Source organism: Scardinius erythrophthalmus (genome assembly GCF_964197995.2).
Source record: "Scardinius erythrophthalmus genome assembly, chromosome: 20".
NCBI lineage: Eukaryota > Metazoa > Chordata > Actinopteri > Cypriniformes > Leuciscidae > Scardinius > Scardinius erythrophthalmus.
In genome coordinates, this window is record NC_138240.1 from 37,108,389 (window position 1) to 37,132,075 (window position 23,687).

A 23,687-nucleotide genomic window follows, 5' to 3' on the forward strand; every position below is an offset into this window, starting at 1 on the left:
AGAATTCCACTGGGGGTGATCGCGAGCGAGTGCAGACTGAATGGGAGTCAATGGGGCTAGACGGCTAAATGTGTCTCTTTCACCCGATTGCCATTGAGAAATCTCAGATTTTATTGTAGGTTTTGCAAGTTCAACATGGGTTATAGGTCGAAAGTTGAATGAACGAGTACTTATTTCTTTTCTATTTCTTACAGGTTGAGTTGTTGTTGCCCATAACACGCTAGCATTCTGCTAATGACGTCAGCATTCTGACGTCATTGACATTTTAAAAGACTTTTTAAACCAAATAAGTGACTCTAAAAAAATCTAACACCCAGCAATGTGTAATTTCTTTGCATCTTCTTTCGAATACAACATTCAAATTACTAGACAAAAAATTATATCCTGAGAAAAGTGGGTTTTGAGGGTTTTTCGCCATAGACCTCCATTCATTCTGCACTCGCTCGCGAGCGCCCCCGCATGGACAGAGACGTGTTACTGCAACCAATCCAGAACCCGGAAGTAAGCAGAGAGTGCCAATTCTCTTCCTATTAGACATTCTCTGCTTTAATTTGCAATAACAAAAATCCAACTTCCGCATCTTGACGTTCATGTAGTTTCCCCAGTCAAAGCTGCGCTCCAAGTGCGCAGAGCGATTGAAAACAAAAGCATTTCCTCTTTGTTACACTGCGCAGAGTCACGCAGCTTATGCACAAACATCAGGAAAAGAGGATCAGTGCAGTGAAGACGTGTCGATAGATCCCGATCCTCATGATTTCAGCTGAACTTCAGCCACTGCTTCCATGAGAGAATGTGAAAGAGCTCCGAAGATGAAGCGTGTTTCCATGCGGATTAAATGTGTCGGATGAACACATTGGGTAGAGTATCATGTTTCTGTTTAACAGTATCACTTCATACTGTTGTTTGTTCGTGCAGATATCTTACATGAAGCGGAATAGAGTCTTAAATGATCTTTGATCTTTATTTGTAATGTATTGTTTAGAAGAATAGGCTTTTATGTCCTTTAAATAATCATAACCCAAATTAAACAAATAAGTTAGATTAGACAAACATACAAGACATAAGTACATAAACTAGCTCGGAGCACATGTAACATTCATAAATACTCATAAGTATTTGAACACTCACTTAAAGACACGTAAAAAAGTAACTTAGCAAGGTCCTACTTTATATTAATTGTCTTTAACTATGTACGATTGAAATGAGTCATTTGATACAATGCGCTTAGTGTGTGCATACATGTTTGTACATGTTCCTGATGTGACATTTCTGATACAAACCGGTCACACTTATTTCATGCTATTTGTGTCATTTATTAATTATTAATGTATGCTTTTGTGTTCACATACACCCATCAGCTTTACATAATATTTGGATTAGATCCGTTTAATTAAGGTGTGTCATGAAAGGGATGTTTTACGCTGGTCTTTTCTTCTCTATTGTGTCGTATAATCGAGTGAAACGCTTACCGAACAAGAACAAATGTGGGCGGGGCTTGATTGTGTCCGTGGAGAATTGATTGGATGGTTGTGGTTTGCTATTGGCTGATCTCATGTGAGTGACAGGTTGCTCCGCCCACATCATCAGAGAAGAGATGCTGCGAGAGGAACTTATTCTGATTCAGTGATGTGCATCAATAAATCATTTATAATAAACACTGTGATATTCCATGAATAAAATTAAGCTGACTTTAGCGATCTAGTATATCATGACGGTCTGGAGTTTTGGAGTAGAATCATGAGCTTATTTTCCTGTGTTCGCAGAGTTCCTTCTCATGTGTTGTGTCATTGCTTCATTACTCCTGGAGTTTGCCACCGTCTTCCCGCACCATGGCCGGCAGCGAGCGCTCCGGGAAGTCCTTGTTCTGGCCCTCGTTCGGCAGCTTCCGGCCGCGTCCGGAGCGGGTGATGCTGTCCCGCAGCGAGAGCACGCCGGGAGAGCCGGTCCTGAAGATCACCATCACCGAGACCACGGTGATCGAGGACGACGCCGGCGTGTGGAACTCCAGGGCTCTGACGTACCTGGCGCTCTGGTACTTCTTCAGCTTCTGCACGCTCTTCCTCAACAAGTACATCCTCTCTCTGCTGGAGGGAGAGCCGAGCATGCTGGGTAGGTTTCCCAGATGTGTCCTTCCCGCGCAATTACGCTCTGACTTAGCCGTCTGTAAACGCTGATTCTCAAACAAAGATAAGTGCAATAAACCTCTGTCTCGGCAAACAAAGCATGTAAGTGAATTTGGCCTCTATTCAGGCGATGGGGGAAGAACACGATCAGATCGAGCTTCTCCATTATATTTCCAGGGTTCCCACGTGAAATAAGATTAAAGTCCCCCTGTACTCAATCATTTTAGCCCTTAAAACTCATCTTTGATCACCAAAATGACATATTTAGACGCTTTTATCTTGAAAAAAATGTAATGTAACTCGACACCCGTGCCTTATTTAGTATGCGCTGTTCTATGAATATGCAAATGAGCCCCGCCTCCACTCACTCACTCAGCTCAGAGATCCACTGGTTGACGATCACACGTTGATCTGATTGGTTACAAGGTAGTTTGTGACGTCAGAAACACCAGCGATTTCAAAGCGTGTTTTTGAGACTGTCTTTGGTTCACTGCAGTTTTAAGGAGGAAATAACACCTGGTCTTTTCACGATCGGATAGCTATCCGATCACAGAAAGCGGATGAAGTGGCCATGGGTCTCTGTTCAAGACCGCCGGCTCGCAGCTGCAGGCTCCGCTGGTTTAGAGCACCACAGGGCATATCTTCAAGTCTACCGAACGTCCAGTTTCACTGCCACAAGTTGATCTTCTTGTAATAAAGATCTCATCGAGGACAAACAAACTGTATTTTTGTATTTTCATTGCATTTTTAATTTATAAAAAGTTAAAGAAATAATGAATTTCAGTTTAAAAATATTAATGATTAATCGATAGTCGATCGTTAATTCTCCCGACGATCGACTAAGAAAATTTAATCGAATGCCCATCCCTATTAAAAACACCACACAGACTCAAACAACAGTAAAAGCTGGAGTTACACCACAGGGGGACTTTAAATTTCATGTCCTGGAAAAGTTTGTCAAGAGGTTTGAGACGGTTTGCACTGTGACATTATTCAAGCACATTTTATCTCCATACTCTCTGGACAGAAAATCATATCTCTGTATTTTCTACTTTTTTCTATTTTGATAAAAAAAAAAAACTTGCCTACAAACAATGAAGGCTATCAAAACAAAATAAAGTAAATGAAACCATGTAGGCTATGCTATATACGTATATTATGGGCAAAAAAGGATTACAATCGTATTACACTCTAATATTGTAACAACATATATTTGGCATATGGCATATTCAATGTCCAGCAACAAATATTTCAAAAATCTAATTTATTATATAAATATTCTAAATCCAAAATTAAATGACTTTAAACCTTTCAAGCGCAAGAAGGCTCGCACGGTGTTTCCCACGCATCCAATACGTCGTGCGCTCAGAAATTCGTCTTATATACTGTATAGTGCGAGACAGGTTCTCTTCCGTGTGTTTTTGCACTTGAACAGACAAAAACACACAAATATATGTTAAAATATCCTCATAAACGCAGTCGGTTATGTCTTAAGTGAGTGTAAACAGTTGAGAAGGAAAACGCGTGTGTAACAGTTTATTGGATCCGTGCAGCTCTTAAAGTGACAGTAGCCTAATATTATATATTATTTACTATATAATACTTTTGTAACTATATTTTTAATGTATATGTGATTTTTTTCACTTGATTACAGTTTCTGAACCCGAATACCTGACAATCTTAAAAACCTGTTTATTTCAGTCATATCTTTGTTCGGTTGTATTTATTTTTGTGATTGCTAATTTTTTATTTGTTCTTTTTTAATTACTGAGTGTTTACTTGTCTTTAATAATGCAAGTTTATATCAGTTCGTCTAGTTGTTTTCGGTGTTTTTAAACCACAGGCAAACGCTCCTTGTGTAAGTGTTCTTTAGCCTGTTGATTTCTGTTCATGATATTCAGATACAATTTAATATTTTGCAGTAAGACTTGCATGTCAGCTTATGAATTAGGAGTTATTATGAAGCTCTTCAAATGAAGCACGTCTCATGTTTAGGACAAGCTAAAGCTCAGCCTGTGTCCAGATGCGCTCGTAATATCAAACTACTGCATATTAATGTAAACTATATTGCCTCATCCTAGATCATTTATTTATATATATCGTACAAACTCGATATACTGTCCAATAAAGTGGACTATCGAAATAAAAGTTACTGATGTGTTACAACACTAAATCTGGCTTTTTTTGCTGTAATGAGAATTTGTATATCACAATGCAAACGTAAAATATCCCGAAAGCCGTCATTTTATTTGTGCAAAGTGTAGTTTAATATTTTCCCTGATTTCCGACCTGAAATGTTTTCATGAGATTAACTAGATTAAACTAAAACAATTTATTAGTCTTTACCTCACGTTCCTCTGTGCATGAGTGTGTGTGTTTGTGTGTTTAGGTGCCGTCCAGATGCTCTCCACGACAGTGATCGGCTGTGGTAAGATGTTGGTGCCGTGTCCGCTCTACCAGCACAAGTCCCGCGCCGAATACCCCTCCAACTTCATCATGATCATGCTGTTTGTGGGACTCATGAGGTGTGTGTGTGTGTGTGTGAGTGTACAACACACATAACTCCGTTAAAGGTGTAGTTCACTTCTTAATTAGGTCACTCTCCTCCATGTCATCCAACATGTTCATGTCTTTCTTCATTGGAAAAGAAATGAAGGTTTTTGATGAAAACTCTCCAGGATGTTCCTCCATATAGTGTCTTCAATGGGGTCCAACGGGTCGAAGGTCCAGATGTGAGTTTCAGTGCAGCTTCAAAGTCTCGACACGATCCAGCCGAGGAATAAGAGTCTTATCTAGACAAACATTTTATAACGTAATAAACATTAATATACTTTTGAACCACAAATGCTGGTCTTGCACTAGCTGTGATGCGCCACACATTACGTAATCAGGGTGAAAGGTCACGCGTGAGCCGGGTCATAAATGTAGAGTAGGGCAAAAACCTTTTTCTCCTCCAACTTCAAAATCGTCCGACATTGTTGTTTTACATTTTATTTATTTATTTTATGTAAATGAGGTTTGATTTAGTCTTTGCAAGTTCTCTTTGTAAACACTGGGTCTGTACTTACACCTATGTCACGCTTGACCTTTCAACCTGATCACGTAATGTGTGACGCATCACAGCGAGAGCAAGACGAGCATTTGTTGTTCAAAAGTATATAAATGTTTATTATGTCATAAAATGTCCGCTGGTTTGTCTAGATGAGACTCTTATTCCTCGGCTGGATCGTGTCGAGACTTTGAAGCTGCACTGAAACTCACATCTGGACCTTCGACCCGTTGGACCCCATTGATGACACTATATGGAGAAACATCCTGGAGTGTTTTCCTCAAAAACCTTCATTTCTTTTCTTCCACTGAAGAAAGACAGACATGAACATCTTGGATGACGAGGAGGAGAGTAGATTATCAGGAAATTTTAATTCTGAAGTGAACGACTCCTTTAATGCCGGTTAGTGTGGGATGTGAGGATTCTCTACACAAAATATAGGTGATGTGATGTTGCATGTGTGCGTATTTAACATGGAAATGTTTGAGTGTAAAGTGGATGAGGGAGAATTTGACAAAAAACAGGCATGTAAAGTAGAACAAAAGCGAACTGTGCTTCGGATCGGCTTGATGGATTAAGGAAAATCCGGTGGGACTTGTTTGACGGGTCGAACGGCTCATCCTCCTCCTCCTGTGTGTTGCAGGTTCACGACGGTAGTGCTGGGTTTGGTCAGTCTGAAGAACGTGGCCGTGTCGTTCGCGGAGACGGTGAAGAGTTCGGCTCCTATCTTCACCGTCATCATGTCCCGCCTCATTCTGGGAGAATACACAGGTGAACACACACACGACGGCATCCACGAGATCCTGTGCACGACTGACCGTGCAAAACACACACAACTGTAACTGTACTGTAAGCTGTAACGGCTCTGAGGGATCGCACTCAGACTCAGTGGAAGAAAACAGGATTAATCCCACAGACATGCACTGAGGGAGGGACCAGAGTGTGGAAGCTTGTTTTCATTTTAAGAACTTTTTGTCTCGGAATTCTGCTTTTTTTTTCTCAGAATTCATATAAACACAATTCAGACTTTTCTCTCACAATTCTGGGATTTCTTTTCTCTCTCGCAATTACAACTTTTTTTTGTTGCAATTTAGATTTTTTTTTTCTCGCAATCCTGACTTTTTTCCCCTTCAGAATTGATATAAACTTGCAATTCAGATTTTTTCTCTCGCAATTCAGACTTTTCATTTTTGCAATTCAGACTTTTTTCTCTTTCAATTCTGATTTTCGTTTTCTCACAATTCTGTTATTTTTTTCTCTAACAATTTTTTTCTCAAAATTATGAGATATAAACTTGCTTACTGTGAGCTTTAAAGACTGAATTACGAAATGTAAATTTGCAATTGCAAGAAAAAATGTCAGATTTGTGCGAGTAAAAAAGTCACAGTTACCTTTATTATGTTTATTCAGTGGCAGAAACTCAATCGGCTCAATCTAGTAGAGATGTCACAATACATTTGAACATGAGGACTCGGTCCTGCTCCATAATGCACAGGGCAATAGAAATATTCATCATTCTGCTTAGCCAAAAATACAGAATTATGTCAAACACTAATTTGGGCTGCACAATATATCAAAACATCGCAAATGTACATATCGCGATATGCATATTGCAACAGCTTGCAATAACTGGGGTCATGAACTAAAGACAAAGAGAAAATCACTCACTCCTCACGGCTGAATAACTTTTGTAAAATTAGCATGTTTCCTCAATATATGCAAACAGATTAAGGTATTTGTGTGCTTTAGTAGAGTGAAAAAGTTATCAGTCGTCTAGAAGCCTGATCAACTGTGTGTGTGTGTGTGTGTGTGTGTGTGTGTGTGTCAGGTTTCTGGGTGAACGTGTCCCTGATTCCTGTGATGTTGGGTCTGGCGCTCTGCACTGCCACTGAGATCAGCTTCAACATGCTGGGATTCTCCGCCGCGCTCTCCACCAACATCATGGACTGGTGCTACACACACACACACACACACACACACACACACACACACACACTCTCCTTCACACACACACACACTCACTCACTCACTCACTCACTCACACACACACACACACACACACACAGCTCACACAATCTCCTTCACACACACACACACACACACACACACACACACACACACACACACACCACAGTAAACCTCATCTAATACACACTCTCCCTCTCTCAGCTTACAGAATGTGTTTTCCAAGAAGCTGCTGAGTGGGGACAAGTATAAGTTCAGGTGAGTTCTGTGTGTGTGTGTGTGTGTGTGTGTGTGTTCAGTGTTGTACAATAGGGGGCGCTATCACGTCTCTTCTGGAAGAGTAGAGACTCTTAAATCCAAACACAGGTGAAGAAACATGAAGAACCGAGCGATAGAAGCACTTTGATGTGTGTGTGTGTGTGTGTGTGTGTGTGTGTGTGTGTGTGTTTCTAGTCCTCCAGAGCTGCAGTTTTACACCAGTGCCGCCGCTATGGTCATGCTCATTCCTGCCTGGATCTTCCTGATGGTCAGTCCCTGCAAACACACGTCCGAGAGCCGCTTTTATTAAACGCTGACTGCATCACAAACGTGTTAACACACATCGACCCGAATTAAAACAACTATCCCTTTACTCGCAGGTAAATGGCAATCTTGTAAAATGTAAAGAAAAATTATAATAAATTAAGTTAATAATTTGATAATAATAATTAAATAGACTCAAATAAATTGATTGACATAAATAATATATAACTATAATTGTATTTAAATACAAATACATAATGAATTGATGGACTGAAATAAATTAAAGCAGAACTTGGTAACGCATGTATGATGTATTACCAGATTACCCACCTCGGTACACACAGCTCCACACGATACAGTTGGCTTGCTCCGATCACAACACACGCACATGAGCAGCGGTAGAGAGGGGGAGGAGGGGCCGCAAGTGAGTTTTTTACGACCGTGTTGTGAAATATACGCCCCCCCCCCCCAGCTGTAGGGGGAGCTCGTGGGGAAAACATGCAACAACAAAAGGGAAAATCAGCGAAGAAGTGACTAGAGTTCGCTAGAGATGCCGAGTTCTGCTTTAATTAAATAAATACAATTTGATTTAAATGGAAAATACACAACCACATAAAAACATTTAAATAAATAAATATAATTATTAAAATAAAACACAATAACTACATTTAATGAAAAAAAAATTAGCATAAATAAAATAAATTAATTTAGTAAAACTAAATAAATACAATTTGATTTAAATAAATAGAAAAGTAGTGTAAAATGTAAAAATAAAAAAATAAGATTAAGTAGCTAAATAAATGAATAAATTAATTAAAATACAAAATATTACAATAAAATACATTTTTATTTAAATTAATACATTAGGCTTAAATAAATTGATTAAATAAATGAAAAATAAATAACCACATAATAAAAACATTTAATTAAAAGAAATAAAAAAAATTATTAGGATAAATAATATTTGATGTAAATAAAAAGTAAATAACTATATAAATAAAAACATTTAATTTAAATAATGATTAAAATAAATAAAAAGTAAATAAAGTAAAATAAAATAATGATTTAAGTAAATAAAATAAATACAGTAGATACAACTGAATAAATAAAAAAATATTTAAATAAAAAGAAAAGCAGTGTAAAATAAAAAATAATTAAACTAGGGAACTAATTAAAATAAATAAAGGAAATTTATTAAAAATATTACACATGATTGAAATAATTTAATTAAAGTAAACTCATATCTAGTCGGGGGGAAAAACACGCAATGATGTATTAATTCTAACATCAATTTTTCACAGTAATGCTTGTGCCGTCATACATGAGAATCTGTAGTGTTAGTGAGGCAGAAATTATTACACTTGATTGAAATAATTTGATTAAAGTAAATACATGAATAAACTTACATCTAACAGAACAGCACTACATTGAGTCGGGGTGAAAAAACACACACTGATGTAATATTTCTAATATCATTTTTTCACAGTAATACTTTGTGTCCCGCAGGATCTGCCGGCGATCGGGAAGAGCGAGCAGAGCTTCAATCTCTCTCAGGACGTGGTTCTGCTTCTGCTGTTCGACGGCGTCCTCTTCCACTTGCAGAGCGTCACGGCCTACGCGCTCATGGGCCGCATCTCACCCGTGACATTCAGGTGCGCCTCCTTCACACGCTCTCGCCCGTAACATTCAGGTGCGCCTCCTTCACACGCTCTCACCCGTAACATTCAGGTGCTCCTCCTTCACACGCTCTCACCCGTGACATTCAGGTGCGCCTCCTTCACACGCTCTCACCCGTGACATTCAGGTGCGCCTCCTTCACACGCTCTCACCCGTGACATTCAGGTGCTCCTCCTTCACACGCTCTCACCCGTAACATTCAGGTGCTCCTCCTTCACACGCTCTCACCCGTGACATTCAGGTGCGCCTCCTTCACACGCTCTCGCCCGTAACATTCAGGTGCTCCTCCTTCACACGCTCTCACCCGTGACATTCAGGTGCGCCTCCTTCACACGCTCTCACCCGTGACATTCAGGTGCGCCTCCTTCACACGCTCTCGCCCGTAACATTCAGGTGCTCCTCCTTCACACGCTCTCACCCGTGACATTCAGGTGCGCCTCCTTCACACGCTCTCGCCCGTAACATTCAGGTGCTCCTCCTTCACACGCTCTCACCCGTGACATTCAGGTGCTCCTCCTTCACACGCTCTCACCCGTGACATTCAGGTGCTCCTCCTTCACACGCTCTCACCCGTAACATTCAGGTGCGCCTCCTTCACACGCTCTCACCCGTGACATTCAGGTGCGCCTCCTTCACACGCTCTCACCCGTGACATTCAGGTGCTCCTCCTTCACACGCTCTCACCCGTGACATTCAGGTGCGCCTCCTTCACACGCTCTCGCCCGTAACATTCAGGTGCTCCTCCTTCACACGCTCTCACCCGTGACATTCAGGTGCTCCTCCTTCACACGCTCTCACCCGTGACATTCAGGTGCTCCTCCTTCACACGCTCTCACCCGTAACATTCAGGTGCGCCTCCTTCACACGCTCTCACCCGTGACATTCAGGTGCGCCTCCTTCACACTCTCTCACCCGTGACATTCAGGTGCGCCTCCTTCACACTCTCTCACCCGTGACATTCAGGTGCTCCTCCTTCACACGCTCTCACCCGTGACATTCAGGTGCTCCTCCTTCACACGCTCTCACCCGTAACATTCAGGTGCTCCTCCTTCACACGCTCTCACCCGTGACATTCAGGTGCTCCTCCTTCACACGCTCTCACCCGTAACATTCAGGTGCTCCTCCTTCACACACTCTCACCCGTGACGTTCAGGTGCGCCTCCTTCACACGCTCTCACCCGTAACATTCAGGTGCGCCTCCTTCACACTCTCTCACCCGTGACATTCAGGTGCTCCTCCTTCACACGCTCTCACCCGTAACATTCAGGTGCGCCTCCTTCACACGCTCTCACCCGTGACATTCAGGTGCGCCTCCTTCACACTCTCTCACCCGTGACATTCAGGTGCGCCTCCTTCACACTCTCTCACCCGTGACATTCAGGTGCGCCTCCTTCACACGCTCTCACCCGTGACGTTCAGGTGCTCCTCCTTCACACACTCTCACCCGTGACGTTCAGGTGCGCCTCCTTCACACTCTCTCACCCGTGACATTCAGGTGCTCCTCCTTCACACACTCTCACCCGTGACGTTCAGGTGCGCCTCCTTCACACACTCTCACCCGTGACATTCAGGTGCTCCTCCTTCACACACTCTCACCCGTGACGTTCAGGTGCGCCTCCTTCACACTCTCTCACCCGTGACATTCAGGTGCGCCTCCTTCACACGCTCTCACCCGTGACGTTCAGGTGCGCCTCCTTCACACTCTCTCACCCGTGACATTCAGGTGCTCCTCCTTCACACACTCTCACCCGTGACGTTCAGGTGCGCCTCCTTCACACACTCTCACCCGTGACATTCAGGTGCTCCTCCTTCACACGCTCTCACCCGTAACATTCAGGTGCTCCTCCTTTACACGCTCTCACCCGTGACATTCAGGTGCTCCTCCTTCACACGCTCTCACCCGTGACATTCAGGTGCTCCTCCTTCACACGCTCTCACCCGTAACATTCAGGTGCTCCTCCTTTACACGCTCTCACCCGTGACATTCAGGTGCGCCTCCTTCACACGCTCTCACCCGTGACATTCAGGTGCGCCTCCTTCACACTCTCTCACCCGTGACATTCAGGTGCGCCTCCTTCACACGCTCTCACCCGTGACATTCAGGTGCTCCTCCTTCACACGCTCTCACCCGTAACATTCAGGTGCTCCTCCTTCACACGCTCTCACCCGTAACATTCAGGTGCGCCTCCTTCACACGCTCTCACCCGTGACATTCAGGTGCGCCTCCTTCACACTCTCTCACCCGTGACATTCAGGTGCGCCTCCTTCACACTCTCTCACCCGTGACATTCAGGTGCTCCTCCTTCACACGCTCTCACCCGTGACATTCAGGTGCGCCTCCTTCACACGCTCTCACCCGTGACATTCAGGTGCGCCTCCTTCACACTCTCTCACCCGTGACATTCAGGTGCTCCTCCTTCACACGCTCTCGCCCGTAACATTCAGGTGCTCCTCCTTCACACGCTCTCAGCCGTGACATTCAGGTGCTCCTCCTTCACACGCTCTCAGCCGTGACATTCAGGTGCTCCTCCTTCACACGCTCTCACCCGTGACATTCAGGTGCGCCTCCTTCACACGCTCTCACCCGTGACATTCAGGTGCGCCTCCTTCACACACTCTCACCCGTGACATTCAGGTGCGCCTCCTTCACACACTCTCACCCGTGACATTCAGGTGCTCCTCCTTCACACGCTCTCACCCGTAACATTCAGGTGCTCCTCCTTTACACGCTCTCACCCGTGACATTCAGGTCCTCCTTCACACGCTCTCACCCGTGACATTCAGGTGCGCCTCCTTCACACGCTCTCACCCGTGACATTCAGGTGCTCCTCCTTCACACGCTCTCACCCGTGACATTCAGGTGCTCCTCCTTCACACGCTCTCACCCGTGACATTCAGGTGCTCCTCCTTCACACGCTCTCACCCGTGACATTCAGGTGCTCCTCCTTCACACGCTCTCACCCGTGACATTCAGGTGCGCCTCCTTCACACGCTCTCACCCGTGACATTCAGGTGCTCCTCCTTCACACGCTCTCACCCGTGACATTCAGGTGCTCCTCCTTCACACGCTCTCACCCGTGACATTCAGGTGCTCCTCCTTCACACGCTCTCACCCGTAACATTCAGGTGCGCCTCCTTCACACGCTCTCACCCGTGACATTCAGGTGCTCCTCCTTCAAACGCTCTCACCCGTAACATTCAGGTGCTCCTCCTTCACACTCTCTCACCCGTAACATTCAGGTGCTCCTCCTTCACACGCTCTCACCCGTAACATTCAGGTGCTCCTCCTTCACACACTCTCACCCGTGACATTCAGGTGCTCCTCCTTCAAACGCTCTCACCCGTAACATTCAGGTGCTCCTCCTTCACACGCTCTCACCCGTAACATTCAGGTGCTCCTCCTTCACACGCTCTCACCCGTAACATTCAGGTGCTCCTCCTTCACACACTCTCACCCGTGACATTCAGGTGCTCCTCCTTCAAACGCTCTCACCCGTAACATTCAGGTGCTCCTCCTTCACACGCTCTCACCCGTAACATTCAGGTGCGCCTCCTTCACACGCTCTCGCCCGTAACATTCAGGTGCTCCTCCTTCACACACTCTCACCCGTGACATTCAGGTGCTCCTCCTTCAAACGCTCTCACCCGTAACATTCAGGTGCTCCTCCTTCACACGCTCTCACCCGTAACATTCAGGTGCTCCTCCTTCACACGCTCTCACCCGTAACATTCAGGTGCTCCTCTTTCACACGCTCTCACCCGTAACATTCAGGTGCGCCTCCTTCACACGCTCTCACCCGTGACATTCAGGTGCTCCTCCTTCACACGCTCTCACCCGTGACATTCAGGTGCTCCTCCTTCACACGCTCTCACCCGTGACATTCAGGTGCTCCTCCTTCACACGCTCTCACCCGTAACATTCAGGTGCTCCTCCTTCACACGCTCTCACCCGTAACATTCAGGTGCTCCTCCTTCACACGCTCTCACCCGTAACATTCAGGTGCGCCTACTTCACACGCTCTCACCCGTAACATTCAGGTGCGCCTCCTTCACACGCTCTCACCCGTAACATTCAGGTGCGCCTACTTCACACGCTCTCACCCGTAACATTCAGGTGCTCCTCCTTCACACGCTCTCACCCGTAACATTCAGGTGCTCCTCCTTCACACGCTCTCACCCGTAACATTCAGGTGCTCCTCCTTCACACGCTCTCACCCGTAACATTCAGGTGCGCCTACTTCACACGCTCTCACCCGTAACATTCAGGTGCTCCTCCTTCACACGCTCTCACCCGTAACATTCAGGTGCGCCTACTTCACACGCTCTCACCCGTGACATTCAGGTGCTCCTCCTTCACACGCTCTCACCCGTAACATTCAGGTGCGCCTCCTTCACACGCTCTCACCCGTAACATTCAGGTGCTCCTCCTTCACACGCTCTCACCCGTGACATTCAGGTGCTCCTCCTTCACACGCTCTCACCCGTAACATTCAGGTGCGCCTCCTTCACACGCTCTCACCCGTGACATTCAGGTGCTCCTCCTTCACACGCTCTCACCCGTAACATTCAGGTGCTCCTCCTTCACACGCTCTCACCCGTAACATTCAGGTGCGCCTCCTTCACACGCTCTCACCCGTAACATTCAGGTGCTCCTCCTTCACACGCTCTCACCCGTGACATTCAGGTGCGCCTCCTTCACACGCTCTCACCCGTGACATTCAGGTGCGCCTCCTTCACACGCTCTCACCCGTGACATTCAGGTGCTCCTCCTTCACACGCTCTCACCCGTAACATTCAGGTGCGCCTCCTTCACACGCTCTCACCCGTAACATTCAGGTGCGCCTCCTTCACACGCTCTCACCCGTAACATTCAGGTGCTCCTCCTTCACACGCTCTCACCCGTAACATTCAGGTGCTCCTCCTTCACACACTCTCACCCGTAACATTCAGGTGCTCCTCCTTCACACGCTCTCACCCGTGACATTCAAGTGCTCCTCCTTCACACGCTCTCACCCGTAACATTCAGGTGCGCCTCCTTCACACGCTCTCACCCGTAACATTCAGGTGCTCCTCCTTCACACACTCTCACCCGTAACATTCAGGTGCTCCTCCTTCACACGCTCTCACCCGTGACATTCAGGTGCTCCTCCTTCACACGCTCTCACCCGTGACATTCAGGTGCGCCTCCTTCACACGCTCTCACCCGTAACATTCAGGTGCTCCTCCTTCACACGCTCTCACCCGTGACATTCAGGTGCTCCTCCTTCACACACTCTCACCCGTGACATTCAGGTGCTCCTCCTTCACACACTCTCACCCGTAACATTCAGGTGCTCCTCCTTCACACGCTCTCACCCGTAACATTCAGGTGCTCCTCCTTCACACGCTCTCACCCCTAACATTCAGGTGCTCCTCCTTCACACGCTCTCACCCGTGACATTCAGGTGCTCCTCCTTCACACGCTCTCACCCGTAGTGTTGCTTTCGTCAACGAAAATTATGACGAAATGTTGTCGTCAACGAACCGTTATCACCTGACGAAAACGAGACGAGACTAGACGTAAATGCATGGTCATGTGACGATGACTAAAATACATGTATAATGCAATATCGTTGACGAATAAAAACGAGACTAAATGTGGTTTAAAAAAAATAAAAACTATGCTAAAATGTCTCTTCATTTTCGTTGACCAAAACGAGATGAGACGAAATGTAACGTCACGACGAATGAGAGAGTTGTTCGTGAACCCATAGCTTTGTCGGCTTTAAATTCTGGATTGCGATCTGGTCACCCGATTATCAGCGAATTTAACAATATATTACTCCATTAGTTATTCTATTAAAATGTCTCATTGATATATTTGACACATTCATAATCATTACTTTTGCCGGTTCTTTGTGATAGCTGCATGTTATTGGCAGCGTCTCTGGTTACATGAACACGTCACCGCATCAGCACCAGAACATGGAGATTTTATTTTAGAGAATAATCGCACAATCTATTCGATATCCTATAATTAAATAAAGTAATCGAATATCCAAAAATCGTGACTGAGAGTCACCCCTGCATGGAATCTCTTGTTTCTTTTCCCAAATCTTCACTCACGTCACGTACTCACCCATTTTCTAAAGGTAGGCCTATTATAAACGTTTCTTGGTTCGCTTTTAATTAGGCCTATTATATTCGTATTCTTTACTGTGGTAAAGTAGAAAAACGCTGTAGGACAGATAGCCTACATTTGTACTTGCATGTCAAATTCTTTTTAACACAGTTTGTGCTTGTTAAATTAGACATAGGGCGCGTCAAGTTTAGTTGTAAAGCGCGTTTCACACGCGCGGGTGATTTTTAGTTTCACTTTCTCTGGCAGCGCAATCTCAAACATAGCCTAAATATTTCGCCCTTGTGGAGGATAAAATTCGCTCTTCAAACCAATTTACATAAAGTAGAAAACACAAAGATATAAAGAGATCGATATCTTCGTGTTTTCCTGCCTGTGTCCAACATCCCTCTCAAAGTGCAGAGTGTATATCACGCGTCTTTGTGTGGAAATATAAAACGAGTTTTTTTTTTTTTAATAACCCCCCAACCACCGCCGGTAGTTTGTCCATTACCGCGGTGGTAAAAAAAAAACCTGCCACCGTCACAGCCCTAAATATAGGCCTACTAAATAGCCTATAATAAGATAGCCTTGTTAGAAATTCTATATTGACTGGGTTAAATAGAATCACATTACTAAAAAGAGACTAAAATACAATTTTCATTGACTAAAACTAGACTAAAATGTCATCAGTTTTCGTCGACTAAAACTAGACTAAAATGTCATCAGTTTTCGTCGACTAAAACTTGACTAGACTAAAAAGAGTATGAATGTGACTAAAACTAATAAAAACTAAAATGGCAGCCTGACACAAAGACTAGACTAAAACTAAAATTAAAACAGGCTGCCAAAAACAACACTACTCACCCGTGACATTCAGGTGCGCCTCCTTCACACACTCTCACCCGTAACATTCAGGTGCTCCTCCTTCACACGCTCTCACCCGTAACATTCAGGTGCTCCTCCTTCACACGCTCTCACCCGTAACATTCAGGTGCTCCTACTTCACACGCTCTCACCCGTGACATTCAGGTGCTCCTCCTTCACACGCTCTCACCCGTGACATTCAGGTGCTCCTCCTTCACACGCTCTCACCCGTGACATTCAGGTGCTCCTCCTTCACACACTCTCACCCGTAACATTCAGGTGCTCCTACTTCACACGCTCTCACCCGTAACATTCAGGTGCGCCTCCTTCACACGCTCTCACCCGTGACATTCAGGTGCTCCTCCTTCACACGCTCTCACCCGTGACATTCAGGTGCTCCTCCTTCACACACTCTCACCCGTGACATTCAGGTGCTCCTCCTTCACACACTCTCACCCGTAACATTCAGGTGCTCCTCATTCACACGCTCTCACCCGTAACATTCAGGTGCTCCTCCTTCACACACTCTCACCCGTAACATTCAGGTGCTCCTACTTCACACGCTCTCACCCGTGACATTCAGGTGCTCCTCCTTCACACACTCTCACCCGTAACATTCAGGTGCTCCTCCTTCACACGCTCTCACCCGTAACATTCAGGTGCGCCTCCTTCACACACTCTCACCCGTAACATTCAGGTGCTCCTCCTTCACACGCTCTCACCCGTGACATTCAGGTGCTCCTCCTTCACACGCTCTCACCCGTAACATTCAGGTGCGCCTCCTTCACACGCTCTCGCCCGTAACATTCAGGTGCGCCTCCTTCACACGCTCTCACCCGTAACATTCAGGTGCGCCTCCTTCACACACTCTCACCCGTAACATTCAGGTGCGCCTCCTTCACACGCTCTCACCCGTAACATTCAGGTGCTCCTCCTTCACACGCTCTCACCCGTAACATTCAGGTGCGCCTCCTTCACACGCTCTCGCCCGTAACATTCAGGTGCGCCTCCTTCACACGCTCTCACCCGTAACATTCAGGTGCGCCTCCTTCACACGCTCTCACCCGTAACATTCAGGTGCTCCTCCTTCACACGCTCTCACCCGTAACATTCAGGTGCTCCTCCTTCACACACTCTCACCCGTAACATTCAGGTGCGCCTCCTTCACACGCTCTCGCCCGTAACATTCAGGTGCGCCTCCTTCACACGCTCTCACCCGTAACATTCAGGTGCGCCTCCTTCACACGCTCTCACCCGTAACATTCAGGTGCTCCTCCTTCACACGCTCTCACCCGTAACATTCAGGTGCTCCTCCTTCACACGCTCTCACCCGTAACATTCAGGTGCTCCTCCTTCACACGCTCTCACCCGTGACATTCAGGTGCTCCTCCTTCACACGCTCTCACCCGTAACATTCAGGTGCTCCTCCTTCACACGCTCTCACCCGTAACATTCAGGTGCGCCTCCTTCACACGCTCTCACCCGTAACATTCAGGTGCTCCTCCTTCACACGCTCTCACCCGTAACATTCAGGTGCTCCTCCTTCACACGCTCTCACCCGTAACATTCAGGTGCTCCTCCTTCACACGCTCTCACCCGTGACATTCAGGTGCTCCTCCTTCACACGCTCTCACCCGTAACATTCAGGTGCTCCTCCTTCACACGCTCTCACCCGTGACATTCAGGTGCTCCTCCTTCACACGCTCTCACCCGTAACATTCAGGTGCTCCTCCTTCACACGCTCTCACCCGTAACATTCAGGTGCTCCTCCTTCACACGCTCTCACCCGTAACATTCAGGTGCGCCTCCTTCACACGCTCTCACCCGTAACATTCAGGTGCTCCTCCTTCACACGCTCTCACCCGTAACATTCAGGTGCTCCTCCTTCACACACTCTCACCCGTAACATTCAGGTGCGCCTCCTTCACACGCTCTCACCCGTAACATTCAGGTGCGCCTCCTTCACACGCTCTCACCCGTAACATTCAGGTGCTCCTCCTTCACACACTCTCACCCGTAACATTCAGGTGCGCCTCCTTCACACGGTCTCACCCGTAACATTCAGGTGCGCCTCCTTCACACGCTCTCACCCGTGACATTCAGGTGCGCCTCCTTCACACGCTCTCGCCCGTGACATTCAGGTGCGCCTCCTTCACACGCTCTCACCCGTAACATTAGGTGCTCCTCCTTCACACGCTCTCACCCGTAACATTCAGGTGCGCCTCCTTCACACGCTCTCACCCGTAACATTCAGGTGCGCCTCCTTCACACGGTCTCACCCGTAACATTCAGGTGCGCCTCCTTCACACACTCTCACCCGTAACATTCAGGTGCGCCTCCTTCACACACTCTCACCCGTGACATTCAGGTGCGCCTCCTTCACACGCTCTCACCCGTAACATTAGGTGCTCCTCCTTCACACGCTCTCACCCGTAACATTAGGTGCTCCTCCTTCACACGCTCTCGCCCGTAACATTCAGGTGCGCCTCCTTCACACGGTCTCACCCGTAACATTAGGTGCTCCTCCTTCACACGCTCTCACCCGTAACATTCAGGTGCGCCTCCTTCACACGCTCTCACCCGTAACATTCAGGTGCGCCTCCTTCACACGCTCTCGCCCGTAACATTCAGGTGCGCCTCCTTCACACGCTCTCGCCCGTGACATTCAGGTGCGCCTCCTTCACACGCTCTCACCCGTAACATTAGGTGCTCCTCCTTCACACGCTCTCACCCGTAACATTCAGGTGCTCCTCCTTCACACGCTCTCGCCCGTAACATTCAGGTGCGCCTCCTTCACACGGTCTCACCCGTAACATTCAGGTGCGCCTCCTTCACACGCTCTCACCCGTAACATTCAGGTGCTCCTCCTTCACACGCTCTCACCCGTAACATTCAGGTGCTCCTCCTTCACACGCTCTCGCCCGTAACATTCAGGTGCGCCTCCTTCACACGCTCTCACCCGTAACATTCAGGTGCTCCTCCTTCACACGCTCTCACCCGTAACATTCAGGTGCTCCTCCTTCACACACTCTCACCCGTAACATTCAGGTGCGCCTCCTTCACACTCTCTCACCCGTGACATTCAGGTGCTCCTCCTTCACACGCTCTCGCCCGTAACATTCAGGTGCGCCTCCTTCACACTCTCTCACCCGTGACATTCAGGTGCTCCTACTTCACACGCTCTCGCCCGTAACATTCAGGTGCGCCTCCTTCACACACTCTCACCCGTGACATTCAGGTGCTCCTCCTTCACACGCTCTCACCCGTAACATTCAGGTGCTCCTCCTTCACACGCTCTCGCCCGTAACATTCAGGTGCGCCTCCTTCACACGGTCTCACCCGTAACATTCAGGTGCGCCTCCTTCACACGCTCTCACCCGTAACATTAGGTGCTCCTCCTTCACACGCTCTCACCCGTAACATTCAGGTGCTCCTCCTTCACACGCTCTCGCCCGTAACATTCAGGTGCGCCTCCTTCACACGCTCTCACCCGTAACATTCAGGTGCTCCTCCTTCACACGCTCTCACCCGTAACATTCAGGTGCTCCTCCTTCACACACTCTCACCCGTAACATTCAGGTGCGCCTCCTTCACACTCTCTCACCCGTGACATTCAGGTGCTCCTCCTTCACACGCTCTCGCCCGTAACATTCAGGTGCGCCTCCTTCACACTCTCTCACCCGTGACATTCAGGTGCTCCTACTTCACACGCTCTCGCCCGTAACATTCAGGTGCGCCTCCTTCACACACTCTCACCCGTGACATTCAGGTGCGCCTCCTTCACACTCTCTCACCCGTAACATTCAGGTGCGCCTCCTTCACACTCTCTCACCCGTGACATTCAGGTGCTCCTACTTCACACACTCTCACCCGTAACATTCAGGTGCGCCTCCTTCACACTCTCTCACCCGTGACATTCAGGTGCTCCTACTTCACACGCTCTCGCCCGTAACATTCAGGTGCGCCTCCTTCACACACTCTCACCCGTGACATTCAGGTGCGCCTCCTTCACACGCTCTCACCCGTAACATTAGGTGCTCCTCCTTCACACGCTCTCACCCGTAACATTAGGTGCTCCTCCTTCACACGCTCTCGCCCGTAACATTCAGGTGCGCCTCCTTCACACGCTCTCGCCCGTAACATTCAGGTGCGCCTCCTTCACACACTCTCACCCGTAACATTCAGGTGCTCCTCCTTCACACGGTCTCACCCGTAACATTCAGGTGCGCCTCCTTCACACGCTCTCACCCGTAACATTAGGTGCGCCTCCTTCACACTGTCTCACCCGTAACATTCAGGTGCGCCTCCTTCACACGCTCTCACCCGTGACATTCAGGTGCTCCTCCTTCACACGCTCTCACCCGTAACATTCAGGTGCTCCTCCTTCACACGCTCTCGCCCGTGACATTCAGGTGCGCCTCCTTCACACGCTCTCGCCCGTAACATTCAGGTGCGCCTCCTTCACACGCTCACCCGTAACATTCAGGTGCGCCTCCTTCACACGCTCTCACCCGTAACATTCAGGTGCGCCTCCTTCACACGCTCTCACCCGTGACATTCAGGTGCGCCTCCTTCACACGCTCTCACCCGTAACATTCAGGTGCTCCTCCTTCACACGCTCTCGCCCGTGACATTCAGGTGCGCCTCCTTCACACGCTCTCACCCGTAACATTCAGGTGCTCCTCCTTCACACGCTCTCGCCCGTGACATTCAGGTGCGCCTCCTTCACACGCTCTCACCCGTAACATTCAGGTGCTCCTCCTTCACACGCTCTCACCCGTAACATTCAGGTGCGCCTCCTTCACACGCTCTCACCCGTGACATTCAGGTGCGCCTCCTTCACACGCTCTCACCCGTGACATTCAGGTGCGCCTCCTTCACACGCTCTCACCCGTAACATTAGGTGCTCCTCCTTCACACGCTCTCACCCGTAACATTCAGGTGCGCCTCCTTCACACGGTCTCACCCGTAACATTCAGGTATGCCTCCTTCACACGGTCTAATGTTACAAAAGATTCTATTTCAGTTCTTTTGAACTTTTCTGTTCATGGAACGGAAGGAGGATGTGATGTGATGTGAACTGATGAGATGTGTGTGTTGTGTGTTGTGTGTTGTGTGTTGTGTGTGTGTGTAGTGTGGCGAGCACCGTGAAGCACGCGCTGTCGATCTGGCTGAGCATCATCGTGTTCAGTAACTCCATTACTGTGGTGTCTGCGGCCGGGACGGTGCTGGTGTTCGTGGGAGTCCTGCTGTATAACAAGGCCAAGCAGATGCAGAGGGACACGCTCGTCCAGCACGCTCTCAGCCAATCAGCGGAGGCCGAGCACAAGCACATGACTCACGGCGGCGACGACGTCACGTCTGCCAAATGAACCTGCGTTTCCTTTAAAGGGATCGTTCACACAAAGATGAAAATTACCCTATGATTTACTCTCCCTCAAGTCATCCTAGTGTATATGACATTTTTCTTTCAGACGAATACAATCAGTTATTTAAAATAATATCCTGGCTCTTCCAAGCTTTATAATGGAAGTGGATTGACATTTCTGTTTTGAAGTCCATGAAAGTGCATCTATCCATGAAAAAAGTGCATCTATCCATCATAATAGTGCATCTATCCATATAAAAGTGCATCTATCCATGATAAAAGTGCATCTATCCATATAAAAGTGCATCTATCCATATAAAAGTGCATCTATCCATCATAAAAGTGCATCTATCCATATAAAAGTGCATCTATCCATGATAAAAGTGCATCTATCTATGACAAAAGTCGTCCACAGGCTCCGGGAAGTTAATAAAGGCCACATCATGGATGCGCTTTGATGGACTTCAAAACAGAAACGGCCATTATAAAGCTTGGAAGAGCCAGGATATTTATAACTCTGATTGTGTTCGTCTGAAAGAAGAGTGTCATACACACCTATGATGACTTCAGGGTGAGTAAATCATGGGCTAATTTTCCTTTTTGGGTGAACTATCCCTTTAACCTCAGTGAAAGCTGGCTGTGGGTCCAAAACGCAGGAATCAATCATCAAAGCTTCAGGTTTCACCGGGATCATGCCTCACTGTATATAACTGTGGTTTTGGGACTCAATAATTCTACTTCTGCTTTTGGATGGTTTATTGACAACCAAAAGAGACTTAAAGAAACGTTGCAATATCGTATGGTGTTTCTACATGTGAGTGAGTGAGTGACTCTCACCAGCAAATATCCAGCTCGTATTTTGCATTTAGACGATAAAGCCTGTTTTTAAGGCCACTTTATTTTAATCCCACTGGTTCATTCTCAAGAAAATAATGTAAAAAATCTTTGTGCAAAAACACATTTTGATTTACGGTGAAATATGACGTTTTTCTAAGAGTATTTCTTATAAAGTTAATTTACTGGTCTCTCATTCCACAAAAGACAAGCAGGTTTTGTACATATGAAATGCAGTGATTGTAGCGAGCCACAATCTTCGTCCAGCTCGTGTGTGATCTTGTTTAATCGCCTGTTTTGTTACAGGAAACTGACAGAATTGTTTTCCTTCTCATCTCTTATTTTGTCTCTGGCCCATCAGAGATTTACTTGCCTGAGCAGTTTTAAGATTGTGTCCAGAATATCAAATGACTTGAAGTTTCCCTGTGTTTGTCTGCCTTACGGATGAGAGGATTCATTCCATGTGTTCTCTCTGTTTTATCTCTGTGGAGCAGAAGATTTGTCAAATACTTGATGAAATGGCAAGGTTATGTATGTCTAAACTGTGGTGACTTGATATAAAATGATGTACTGTACGTTTTGATAATGTACAATAACCACTAATGGGAATCGTCTGTATAATTTGGTCTTTATTTGTGCATTGATAACATTTGGATTCAAATTAATGTTGCATTTCTTTATTAAATGTATACAGTGCGAAATTTGTGCATTTTTGCAGCTAAAAGACCAACTAAAACTAGCAAAACACCGGCTAAGTTTTAGCGTTTAAGTTTTGTACTCGGGTTTATTGCACACAAGGCCTTATTATGTTTGCCTATTTTAACTGTAGGCCTGTGACATTTTGATCGACTACATCTTGTGATGATCATACATTATGTAGTATTATTTCATTTGAGAAACAAGAAGTACAAACGAGTAACTAAAGTAATAAACGTTAAAAAATAATAAAGATCAACATATGTCTGAGGCGCGAACTGCGTAGTCACGTGGTTCATTCCGTGATTACGGGGAATGTGAAATATTCACAATAAAATGTAAATTATTAGATTTGATTACGCGAGTAAAAAAAACTGTTTTAATGACAAGCTGATTTTGTAATAAGAACAACAAAAAACAATAATAAAATCATTAAATTAAATCGTGATTAAGCTCATGTGTTTTTATTGCATTCGTTTTTCAATCAAT

General features: G+C 46.5%; 1 protein-coding gene across 3 annotated transcripts; it reads left to right on the top strand.

Annotated features, from left to right (window-relative positions):
• Positions 1-555: 555 nt before the first annotated feature.
• LOC308681261 (solute carrier family 35 member E2A) lies at positions 556-23,645 on the top strand. 3 transcript variants are annotated; one of them, XR_014029008.1, is made up of 10 exons: positions 634-857; positions 1,764-2,109; positions 4,513-4,648; positions 5,816-5,943; positions 7,001-7,121; positions 7,342-7,395; positions 7,591-7,663; positions 9,166-9,311; positions 21,435-21,787; positions 22,167-23,645. XR_014029008.1 is itself a non-coding variant. In XM_081350000.1 (9 exons), exons 2-9 carry the CDS (start codon positions 1,830-1,832, stop codon positions 21,670-21,672), a joined length of 1,176 nt encoding a protein of 391 aa, XP_081206126.1. In that variant the 5' UTR covers positions 556-857; positions 1,764-1,829; the 3' UTR covers positions 21,673-23,645. The 3 variants fall into 3 exon arrangements, 1 of the variants encoding a protein (XP_081206126.1); XR_014029009.1 differs by having other exon boundaries at positions 688-857; positions 22,173-23,643; XM_081350000.1 differs by having other exon boundaries at positions 556-857; positions 21,435-23,645.
• Positions 23,646-23,687: the final 42 nt, after the last annotated feature.